Source organism: Diabrotica virgifera, chromosome 8 (genome assembly GCF_917563875.1).
Source record: "Diabrotica virgifera virgifera chromosome 8, PGI_DIABVI_V3a".
Taxonomy (NCBI): Eukaryota; Metazoa; Arthropoda; class Insecta; order Coleoptera; family Chrysomelidae; genus Diabrotica; species Diabrotica virgifera.
Window position 1 is genome coordinate 6,803,614 of NC_065450.1, and position 12,993 is coordinate 6,816,606.

A 12,993-nucleotide genomic window follows, 5' to 3' on the forward strand; every position below is an offset into this window, starting at 1 on the left:
ATGAATTTGTCAACATCTAGGACCGTTTATTATGCCCTTTTTGAGTCTCATCTTCGGTACGCCCTTCCATTCTGGGGTACGTGTTGTGCGACTCAATTTGAGCGTATTTTTAAACTACAAAAGAGAGCTCTTCGTTACTCCCTGAGACTCAATAGCAGAGTTCATTGCCAAGAATTCTTTAAAAAATTTAAAATATTAACTCTTCCTTCTTTGTTTGTTTTTGAATCCGTTTGTTTAATCCGCAAACATGCATCAGAAGGTCCAGAGAGACCCACTCATAACTATCCCCTTAGAAACATGGATCATAATCTTTATCTGCCAACCCCACGGTCTGAGCTGGTTAAGTGCTCTATACTATACAATTCGAGAAAAATGTACAATCACCTGCCATCTAACATCAAATCTATTGCAGCATTTCCCGCTTTTCGCAAGGCCTTGAAAGCTTATTTGCTGGAGAAAGCTTTTTATACAGTGAATGACTTTTTTATAAACGATTTGAATTCAGCAAATTGACTTGTAGGATTATTACTTTCGAGTACTTGTGTACATATTTGCAGCGGCATAGAACTTTTGATTTACTTTGCCTTTGCCCTTTCCTCGTTTGCCTTATTTTTGCTCTGACGTTGTATACTTATTGTTTGCAAAATTTTTAATTTTTTAATGTGTACTTAATAACTGTAAAATTATATTAAGTAGTATAACTCACGCCATTTACTTGGTGTCTGTTTCTGTTTTTGTTTTGTTTGTAGTTTTTTACTATTTTTTGTTGTTTATTGTATTTTTTATTTTGTATAAGCTTTGTCCACAAATTGTTAAAATTTTTTGACAATAAAGCATACCTTACTTACTTACTTACTAACTATTATGCAGTAATATTTAGTGTGGTCGTGAGTTTGTTGGTGATCATCGTTTCATCTAAATACGTAGGTATAGGCCAGGGTAATAAGACAAAATATACCCTGTTCGTGACAGTTCAACAGCCAGGGTACTGAATTACTGAAGCGTTTTTTCGGCAGGTAATACCTATAAGATAAGAACAAATTGTAACTATTTCCTGCGTAGTCTGGTGGTCATTTTTATTTATAAACAATTTAGTGTCAAAAACGGCCTTTTTCCTTTTTTTTAATTAATGAAAACAGTAAGATTTATGGTTTTCTTAGTACAGACATCTTCGAGAGAATGGAAAAAACTTTAAAATGACGTATTACAAAGTTTTATACACTTATTTATTGTTAATATAATTGCGCGAAAAAAGTTCGAAATTTCAAAAAAATAATTTTGCGATAACTATTGTAAAGATAAGTGTAACGCTTTGAAATTTTTGTCATTTGAGGGTTATTTGGTGCTTAATATGTGACAAAAGTTTCAAAGCGATTTATTCAATTGTTTACATTTTATTCAAATTGTTTATCCCAGAGAGCTCTCTTTGGTAATAACATAAGTCAGAAAAAAATAATGTTAGAACCATTCTACATGTGTTAAATGAAAGAGCATGAACAAAACTTTTAAATTGGTTTAAAAAAAATAAATAAAAAATGCATTATTATTAATAAATAATTATGCAAAAATATTGTCAATTTTTCCTTATAAACTTTTTCAATAAAATCTATTTTTTACCGTTTTTTAGGTGCACATCTACCAAGTAATGTTATGTATATGATAATTGACGAAAAATTGTAATAAATATATATAATTCATGATATAAAAAATAAAAAGTTTATAAGAAAAAATTGAACATACTTTTGCATAATTATTTATTACTAATAAATGCATTTTTTATTCACTTTTTTAAACCAATTTGAAATTTTAGTTCATGCTCTTTCATTTGACACCTGTAGAATGGTTCTAACGTTATTTTTTTCTGACTTGGTTATTGCAAATAAAAGCTCTCTGGGATAAACAATTGAATGAATCGCTTTGAAATTTTTGTCACATATTAAGCACCAAAGAACCCTCATTTGACATGAATTTCAAAGCTGTACATTTATTTTAACAATAGTTATTACGAAATTAATTTTTTTGAAATTTCGGCCTTTTTCGCAATTATATTAACAATAAATGAGTGTATAAAACTGTGTAATACGTTATTTTAAAACTTTTTCCATTCTCTCGAAGATGTCTGTACTAAGAAAACTATAAGTCTTACTGTTTTCCATTAACTAAAAAAAAAGGAAAAAGGTCGTTTGTTGACACTAAATTGTTTATAAATAAAAATGGCCGCCAGATCATAAGCAGGAAATAGCTACAATTTGGTATTATAGGTATTACCTGTCGAAAAAACGCTTCAGTACCCTGGCTGTTGAAGTGTCATGGAAAAAACCTTATTACCCTGGACTAGTTAGTATGAAAAATGTCTGAATTATGTTTAAGAAAATATTTAAATCTGCACGATGAAGATGTACGAGAGATTGAATCATGCTCTGATAATGCTAATTTTAACGTGTGCGTAATACCAACAAATCTAAACCAAAATAATACGGAGATAGATTATAGTATGCAATGCTATAAACGGATAGAAAACTGTAGTGAAAATACAAAAACACAGTGGATTTTAAGGGAATCCTTTCCAAATGTAAAAACAATATTATTTAAAAAACAGTTCGTGTGCCACCATTCCAATTTTAATATAGTGGATGATAAAAAAGGGTTCGTTCTAATAAACGAATGAAAGGAAAATGATGTATCGCTTCAATTGAAATTAAAAAATTGATAGATTCATAACATGAAATGACATTCACCTAATTTTTATCCCTGTAACTAATTAAAATAAATATTATAAAAGTTTTCAGGGACTTTCGGCTCTCGGTAATAATGTAATCTTTTATTCTGCGTTTAAATTTTTCAAAAATACTAATTCGTTTTCTCAGGATTCGAAAAAAATGAATGCGCTTAAAAAGCATTGCAAGCAAATTTTGCGCGTACCCACCTAAATTATTTTTTATCTGTAAGTTTAGTGCACGTTTAAACGCAGGTTAAAGAATAAAAAATTTACCAAACCATAAAACTACATTGTTATTCCCTCCGAGATTTCTAAATTCCTAATCAACCGAAGTGTGTTTAAATCGGGTGTATTTAGTATAAAATGTTGATAGCAGGTAGGGATACTTAGTTATGGATAACGTATGCGTAGGAGGCGGAGATTGTGCTGAGAACGGGTATATTTTGTAAAATCGCTGCCCGGCTGTCGCGCAAAGTATACTAAACTAATGCGGCAGCGCTGGAATCGAAACCGATACCGTAGACTTTTTGTCACTGGTGCGTGGAGTAGACGATTGAAACCTATTCCGAGGTACCCGCTCCAGTTCCATCATACCATCTCTACCTTTCCCCTGCATGTGTTCTCAAATGTCTTTTCAAATTACCTCCGTCACTAAATGACTTAAAACAAATTTCGCATTTGAATGGTTTTTCACCAGTGTGCACTCTCAAATGTATTTTCAAAGCACCTGCAGTAACAAACTGTTTTAAACAAGTTTCACACTTATACGGTTTTTCTCCTGTGTGAGTTCTCAAATGTACTTTCAAATCACCTGCAAATTTCTTTAAACAAATTTCACATTGGTGAGGTTTTTCTCCTGTGTGAGTTCTCAAATGTACTTTCAAATCACCTGCAAATTTCTTTAAACAAATTTCACATTGGTGAGGTTTTTCTCCAGTATGCACTCTCAAATGTATTTTCAAATTACCTGCAGTGCTAAACTGTTTTAAACAAGTTTCACACTTGTACGGTTTTTCTCCAGTATGCACTCTCAAATGTGTTTTTAAATGTTTTGCTTCACTAAACTGTTTAAAACAAATTTCACATTTGTACTGTTTCACTGGCATTTCACCAGTGTGCTCTCTTAAATGTATTTTCAAATAACGCGAATCACTAAATTGTTTAAAACAAATTTCACACTTATAAGGTTTTTCACCAGTGTGCACTCGTAAATGTCTTTTCAAATCACGTGCTTCAATAAAGTGCTTAGAACAAATTTCACACTGGTGAGGGTTATCTCCAGTGTGCACTCTTAAATGTTTTTTCAATTGACTTGCTTCACTAAATTTCTTTAAACAAATTTCACACTGCTCCGGATTTTCTCCAGTGTGCACTCTCAAATGAGTTTTCAAACTTGGTGCTAGTCTAAACTGCTTAGAACATATTTTGCACTTGAATGGTTTTTCTCCAGTGTGCACTCTCAAATGTTTTTTCAACTCACCTGCTTGATTAAATTTATTTAAACAAATTTCACACTGGTGACGTTTTTCTCCAGTGTGGATTCTCAAATGTATGTTCAAATGACTCACTTTCCTATACTGCTTAAAACAAATTTCACACTTATGAGGTTTTTCTCCAGTGTGCGTTCTTAAATGTACTTTTAAAGCACTGTTAAAAGTAAACGTCTTTAAACAAGTTTCACACTTATAAGCTCTTTGTCCAGTCACAACTTCCACATTTTTGTTTAATATTTTTTCTTCTGCATGTTGACCTGTGTAGCTTTCTTTTTGAGATGAATGTGCAGGTAAAGTTTCCATTTTGTTCTCCTCTTTGGAACAACCTAAAATATTTTAAAAGTTCATGTTTATTTAAAATTAATAGACACAGGTTATATCAAATATTGCTTAGCTTTAAGTATATAAATAGTAGTAAAGTAAAATAAATAAATAAAATAGTCGGATAAAAGCCATCCGGCTATAAGGCATTTCGCGTAAAGATTAGAACGTTGCTTAGATATGCCAATGTATTTCTTATGGACGGTAGAAGCGCGCCAATACCACGCCGTACTTATTAGAATGAATCGTATGTCGTTAGTCGAGCAGTGCCCGAGAGGTTTGGCAACACTGATCTCCATAAGCGCAACGTTCCGTTCTGAACGTGAAACAAAAAGTATAGTAACAGCAACACTGGACTCGTCAACAGCAACTGTGAGATTACAAAATTACAACAAATGCAAAAGAGCTAACAAATTAAATCAATATACACTGCGGTGCAAAAAAATCGATCCACTAAAAATTTGGTCATTTTTGATGTTTCGAATTTCCTAAACCTATTGTTCGATTTAAGTGATTTTTTTACCACGTTATAGCCTTATTCATTGACAATATCGCTGTAATAATATTGTTGCTAGACAGTCAAACTGTCATTGTATACCGGGTGTACGAATCAAACTGTGTCTTTTTCTCAACGTTCGCATCACCTTGTGGACTGTATATATATATATATATATATATATATATATATATATATATATATATATATATATATATATATATATATATATATATATACTTATAAAATACTGAAATTAAAACCTAACTATAGCCTCAGGTTTTCTTAACATTTTGTCTTTCGATTCATTCGCTATGTTGGATAATAAAAAAGTTAGGTACTTTACTTTAACAACTGGCCATGTTCGTCATCAGTGCAGGGTTTTTTTGAAATAAGTGCGGCAAACTTTAAAGGGTAATTTTACACATGAAAATAATGACAGTTTGCTTAATAATCATGTGTCCGCAAACGCTTCGTTTCCGATATACGGGATGTTCAATATTTTTTTACAAACTGACGATTTATTTATTGCTTTAAAACAAGTTGAGATATGCAAATCAAATTTGGTGGGTTTTAAGAAGTAGTTATTGCTGCACATTTTTTGACATACAATTAAGAATTTTATATTCACCATTGGCGTGCGTACGGGTAATATTATCGGTCATAATACCCGTTTGCGCGCCAATGGTGAATATAAAATTCTTAATTGTATGTCAAATAATGTGCAATAGCTACGTCTTAAAACCCACCAAATTTGATTTGCATTACTCAACTGGTTTTAAAGCAATAAATAAATCGTCAGTTTATAAAAAAAATTGAACACCCCGTATCTCGGAAACGAAGCGTTTGCGGACATATGATTATAAAGCAAATTGTCATTATTTTCTCATGTAAAATTACCCCTTAAAGTTTCAATTATTTAAAAACACCCTGTACTGATGACGAACATGGCGAGTTGTTAAAGTACCTAACTTTTGTATTATTTATTCGCTTATTATCATAAGCGAATGAATCGAAAGACAAAATGTTAAGAAAACCTGGGGCTATAGTCAGGTTTTAATTTCAGTATTTTATAAACGCTAGAATGGTCCACAGGGTGAGCTGAACTTTGAGAAAAAGACACAGTTTGATTCGTACACCCGGTATACAATGACAGTTTGACTGTCTAGCAACACTATTATTACAGCGATATTGTCAATGAATAAGGCTATAACGTGGTAAAAAAATCACTTAAATCGAACAACAGGTTTAGGAAATTCGAAACTTCAAAAATTAACAAATTTTTAGTGGATCGATTTTTTGCACGGCAGTGTAGATTGACGCATATGCCGACGACATCGGCATTATGTACCTATCGCAGAACGCAAGAGGTGGCAGAAATATATTCGCAACTAAAAACAGTGGCAAAAAGACCGGACTAGAAATAAATATTCAAAAGACAATTTCATTCATACACAACTTCATATTAACTGCTTGGGAAACCTAATTAAAATAAATATCACAGTTTTTCTCCACTATGTATCCCCAAAAACATTTTGAAGCGAATACTTCTTATCGTTCGGTATGGAATTTTGGCGGGTGTAAAGTCGTATTGGGCGTCATTCAAAATCGTGACGCCAGAGCGTCATTAATAAAAAATCGTGATGCTAGAGGATAGCTTGCGGTAGGTATAAATAGGTGGAAATTATCGGTATAAACGTATAAATTAACATAACATTACATACAGTATAGTGCAAATGAAAGGAATAAATTCGTTATTTCGTAAACCGGCAACTGTACGGAAAAATGCCGAAACAGGTCGATTTTTGCTTTTAAATTATGATATTTTGGCATATATATCACACGAGTGGCGTCATCCATCTGGGCGTGATGACGTAATCAATGATTTTTTTAAATAAGAATAGGGGTCGTGTGCTAGCTCATTTGAAAGGTTATTCAATTCTCTATTCAGTAATGTAAACATTAACATCATTATATATACAGACTGTCCAAAAAACAATTTTTATAAATTAAATTAATTGACAAAAAAAGAAGACTGTATGTAATTTATTTAATTCAAAATACATTTAGTTCTGTCAGAAAACAAGGAAAAAATGTAAATTTGAAAATAAATATTGCTTTATGCCTAAATTAAATGTTCAAACTTCCAAAAAGTAGGTGCCTAGCGGAAGCTAGCTTGAATATTGAATTTAAGCGAAAAACAATGTTTATTTTTCAAATAAACAATTTTTTTCTGTTTTTTAATAACAGTAAAGTGTTGAATTAAATAAATTACATACATTATTCTTTTTTGTCAATTAATTTAATTTAAAAAAATGTTTTTGGACACCCTGTATAAATAATTATGTTAATGTTTACATTACTGAATAGAGAATTGAATAAACTTTCGAATGAGCTATCACACAACCCCTATTTTCATTTAAAAAAATTATCGATTACGTCATCACATAGATGACGTATATAATATGCTAAAATATCATAATTAAAAATCGATCTGTTTCGGGTTTTTCCTTGATGTCGCTGAAAATGAATTTATTCTTTTCATTTGCACCATACTGTAGTTTCCCACCTTTATACATCTGTGACGGGAGTATTTTATAAAATTCTCCAGTTACAGTGACAGTTGTCATATTCCTTCGATACGTCTAAAGGTGGGAAAATATGTAATGTAATGTTAATTTATACGTTTATACAGATAATTTCCACTTCTACTAGTTTCATCTCTCTTTACTGCGCAATGTATTGTTTTCCATCTTTTGCATTATTCTGCCGGTTATTAGCGCGCTCATCACTGTATCATAATATATATATATATAGGTACGTATCCATATATGTACTTATTTAAATTGAATAAAGGAATTATGACTGTGTGTGGGATGAGAGTGGATGCATTAGAGTATATTATCTATTTGTCACAGAATTTTTTTGAATATACAATTGGTTGTATTTTCTAGGTATAAATACGTTTTTCATATACAGTAGACTCTCTCTATAACGAACACGGATATTACGAGGTACACTAAATGCCCCATTTAATTCCTATTGAACTATAACATCTCTATAACGAGGCATATTTGGTTATAACGAGGAAAAATGAAATCGAAAATATGTTTCTTTATGTTTTTAGTGCATATAGTGTTATAAATAAATACCCTAACTGCCTGTATATAGAAATGCCCAACATCTGTGTTATTATCGAGGCCAGTGCTGCGATAAACTCCACCACCTGTAATAAACTTCTTTCTGATTATCGACCGATATTGAATATTGTAGAAAATTTACAATTTACGATGGCAAAGTCTCATTGTTCAGGTCGACCATCGACACCTTATAAACTACGTAAGAGGCATGAAAACATTTCAATATTATTGTTGTCTGATATAACAAAATCCGCTTATAACGAGGTAATTAGTCCGCCATTTCAGTTCTCGTAATAGAGGGAGTCCACTGTATCTATTTTAGCTTCTAAGGTAAATTTAATCAAAATATCGTAAACTCCTTTGTCTTGTTGTGCTAATAGAGTAGGTCACATTAATCGGTAGACTTATAAGTTTTTTTTAGTCTTGATACAGCGTATCTGTATATGCAGTAAATTTTTGACACTCTAGAAAAATATTATTTATATGGGCTACAGGATTAGGAATAAAGCAATTATATTATTCATATATTATTTGTATTTAAACAAATTGTGATATATTCAAATAACAATAATAAATTATAATGTAATGTTTATCTGTATAAAAAAAACTATAACTCAGTAGGATGTATGCATAACTACACGCGTGGCGTACTTTATACGCCACAAGAAAGTACACTTAAAAACAGCGGATTTGTTTTTTTTTTTTGAAAAAATACACTTAGTTGTTTGTTATAAACCTTGTTCGCATCAGCGAATACTTGGAGTTCCCTCTCAGTAAGCCAATTGGAATTTATATCTGGAATCTGATTCCATGATAAATAAAATTACTAATAAAAACATTTTTAACATGTGATTTTTTACGTGAGGCAAAGTATTGTTTATAAAGAAAAATATATTTTGTGTCAATGACTAAAAAACAATTGAAAGATGTACTTATATTACTACCTATATTACTATAATTGTGGCGTATATTGTCCACCACCGGAAACAAAAAAAAAATAAACTGTAAATTACGATCTTTCCAGAACGCTGATTATAACGAGACTAAAACCAGTTGTAAAGCACATTCCAGTGAGAGGTTAGATATATAAACAAAGTCAAAAATTAAATTTTTAAATATATTTGCAGTAGAATTCTTATATCTGGCGTACAAAATACGCCAGCGCGTGTAGTTAAAGGTTAAGGGATTGCAGTAAAGGTCGCCATTGGATAGTCAGGAAAAAATCCTAGACCACTATTACTTTAATTAAATCCAAACTTTTACATGTTTCCAGATAGCCAGTAACTCAGGAAATTGGAATACCCAGTAAATCTTATAATTTTCCGAGTTTGTGCCTCTATATCTTGAAAATCCTCCATACGATCAAGATGTGCCCATGAGAACTTTTTATCAGGATGCTTTAAAGAGTATTTTCCCAAAGTATGAACTAAATCCACTGGGACCTAATTTCCATAAGGTTTGTGCGGGGTACTTTGTACTTTAAGTTTGGATTTAGCAGATTTTGAGCAGATTCTAAGCCCACATAATGCTCATTTTTAACTGCTTTTAGGCGCAATTAATGCACTAAAAGTAGCATTCAACCATTTTGATAGGAAAACATACAAAATATACAAGAAAAAGAAGTACTTTATTGTTCATAAAACTATGGACATGGCAGGGTTTGATTCTACGTTAAGATTCCAGTGGTATTTTGAAGAGGATTTAGAAGGTTTTGAACCGAAACCTTATGTCTGTAGATTAATAGATACTTGAACTTTGAAATTGTGTAAAAAAAAAGGGTAAACAAAAAATTAAGGATTAATGTAGCAGGTTTTGATTCTGATGGGCTTATTTTATGCAGAGTTATATCATATTCATTCCTCTTTCCTAAGTATGTGTTCTCAAATGTCTTTTCCAATTACCGGCGTCACTAAATTGCTTAAAGCAAATTTCGCATTTGAAAGGTTTTTCACCAGTGTGAACTCTCAAATGTATCTTTAAAGTACCTGCTTGACTAAATTGCTTAAAACAAATTTCACACTTGTGAGGTTTTTCTCCAGTGTGAGTTCTCAAATGTATTTTCAAATCACCTGCAAATTTCTTTAAACAGATTTCGCATTGGTGAGGTTTTTCTCCAGTATGCACTCTCAAATGACTTTTCAAAGTACTTGCTTGAATAAACTGTTTAAAGCAAATTTCGCACTTAAATGGTTTTTCACCAGTGTGCACTCTCAAATGTTTTTTCAAATGACTTGCTACACTATACTGCTTCAAACAAATTTCACACTGGTAAGGTTTTTCTCCAGTGTGCCTTCTCAAATGTTTTTTCAAATCACTTGCTTCACTAAACTGCTTAGAACAAACTTCACACTTGTAAGGTTTTTCACCAGTGTGCAATCTCAAATGGCTTTTCAATTTACTTGCTTCACTAAACTGCTTAGAACAAACTTCACACTGGTGAGGTTTTTGTCCAGTGTGCACTCTCAAATGGCTTTTCATATAACTTGCTGCAGCAAACTGCTTAAAACAAATTTCACACTTGTAAGGTTTTTCACCAGTGTGCACTCTTAAATGTTTTTTCAATTGACTTGCTTCACTAAACTGCTTAGAACAAACTTCACACTGGTGAGGGTTTTCTTCAGTGTGCACTCTCAAATGTTTTTTCAATTGACTTACTTCACTAAACTGCTTCAAACAAATTTCACACTGGTGCGGTTTTTCTCCAGTGTGGGTTCTCAAATGTGTTTTCAAACCGCCTGCTAGTCCAAACTGCTTAAAACATATTTTGCACTTAAATGGTTTTTCTCCAGTGTGCACTCTCAAATGTTTTTTCAATTGACTTGCTTCACCAAACTGCTTCAAACAAATTTCACACTGGTGAGGTTTATCTCCAGTGTGGATTCTCAAATGTATGTTCAAATGACTCACTTTCCTAAACTGCTTAAAACAAATTTCACACTTATGAGGTTTTTCTTCAGTGTGCGTTATCAAATGTACTTTTAAAGCACTGTTAAAAGTAAACGTCTTTAAACAAATTTCACACTTATACGCTCTTTGTCCAGTCACAACTTCCACATTTTTGTTTAATATTTTTTCCTCTGCGTGTTGACCTGTATAGTTTTCTTTCTGAGATGAATGTGCAGGTAAAATTTCCATATCGTTCTCTTTGGAACAACCTAAAATATTTTAAAAATTCAAAATTAATAGACACAAGTTATATCAAATATTGCTTAGCTTTATATAAATACATAGTAGTAAAATAAAATAAATATACCCTATTCCACGAACATACGCCTGTTTTGGATTACTTCGACAACGAATATTTTACTGTGCAAAATAAAAAGAACGAAAGTAAATTTCAAATTACATTGTTGATTCTTGGAATAATTATTAGCGCCATTTACTTTCGTACTTCTTATGTTGCACAGTAAAATATTCGTTGTCGAAGTAATCCAAAACAGGCGTATGTTCGTGGAATGGCCCATAAATAAAATAGTCGGATAAAATACATCCGGCTACAGAGCGTTTCACGTTAAGATTAGAACGTTGCTTAGATATGGCAATGTATTTTTTATAGACGATAGAAGCGCGCCAGTGCCACGCCACACTGTGGTTCCAAATGCCGAAAACGTGGTCATGAACCTTTAAAAGCCTATATTATTTATAGACTTCAGAATTACTGTCGTATATTGAAAGAAATTTAAAATATCAATCAAAACGCAATTTTTTTTATCGAATTTGGTAGTTTAAGGTACCCCGTAAAACGGGGTTACTTTGCACTGAGCAGGGTAACTTTGCACCGAACGTGTAAAAGTATATTTTTTGTAAATCTACGCTCAATTTTCTTTAGATATTTGTACTACCTTTAGAACACATAGGCAACATCGCAATACATCAGTAAGACGCGCGCGATTGTCCCTGCGGTCGTTAGTTATTCATCAGTAACGATTCGAATATCAACCTTAAAAATTTATTATTTTCTGGCTTTGCAAAATCATACAGTACAGACAGTCACAGCGGTCAAAAATTGGTAAGTACACATCTAATGATATATACCATAACCGATTGCGATTTTTAGTTGTTAAAATAACGGTTTTAAACGAGGATAGCAATAACAAAAAAAACATTGTTAACATGTGCACTTAAGACGTGAAATTGGGTATACTTTGCACCGCCAACTTGCAAGTGGTGCAAAGTATCCCCAGGAGTAAAAGTTAAATAGAAAAATTGTTTTAGGAAATGCCCAGACATTATAAAAGGAAACTGGGATCTCGCAAATATGCAGACTACACAGAAGAAGATCTGAAGGCATGTTTGTCAGCCATAAAAGATGGCATGAGCACAAGAGTTGCAGCTGAAACCTTTAAAATCCCAAGGAGAACTATATTTTATAAATTAAAAGGAGTACACGCTGGAAAACCAGGATACCCAACAATATTCTCGTACGAAGAGGAAAGGTGCTTCGTACAATGTATTCAGCGCCTTAGTGATGCTGGTTTTCCTGTTACTGGGATGGAATTGCGGCAAATAATAAAGAGCTATTTAAATCGCCAAGGAAAAAATACTCGCTTTAAGGATAATACTCCAGGTATCGATTGGGTCAAATCATTTTTAAGTCGCCATAAGGACCTTACTGCAAGGATAGCCTCAAACATTAAACGAAGCAGAGCAGCACTCAATGCAGACCAAATGACTGAATACATTGAAAATTTAAGACAAACTATAACTGGTGTGGAGCCACATGCTATTTTTAATTATGATGAGACTAACTTAACAGATGATACCGGAAAAAAAAGGGAATTAACTAAACGTGGGGTTAAATATCCTGAACGAATTTGTAACTCT

General features: G+C 32.4%; 1 protein-coding gene across 6 annotated transcripts in view; it reads right to left on the reverse strand.

Moving 5' to 3' along the window:
• Positions 1–1,835: 1,835 nt before the first annotated feature.
• Positions 1,836–12,993, reverse strand: part of LOC126889656 (zinc finger protein 235-like) — a 69,871-nt gene continuing 58,713 nt past the window's right edge. For 2 of the 6 annotated variants that reach the window (XM_050658160.1, XM_050658162.1), the window contains exon 2: positions 1,836–4,538. In XM_050658160.1, the coding sequence (XP_050514117.1) occupies positions 3,319–4,538 (1,220 nt within the window). In that variant the 3' untranslated portion in view covers positions 1,836–3,318. Of the gene's footprint in view, positions 4,539–9,777; positions 11,325–12,993 lie in introns of those variants that run through there. The other 4 variants (XM_050658159.1, XM_050658161.1, XM_050658165.1 and 1 more) reach the window with 3 other exon arrangements.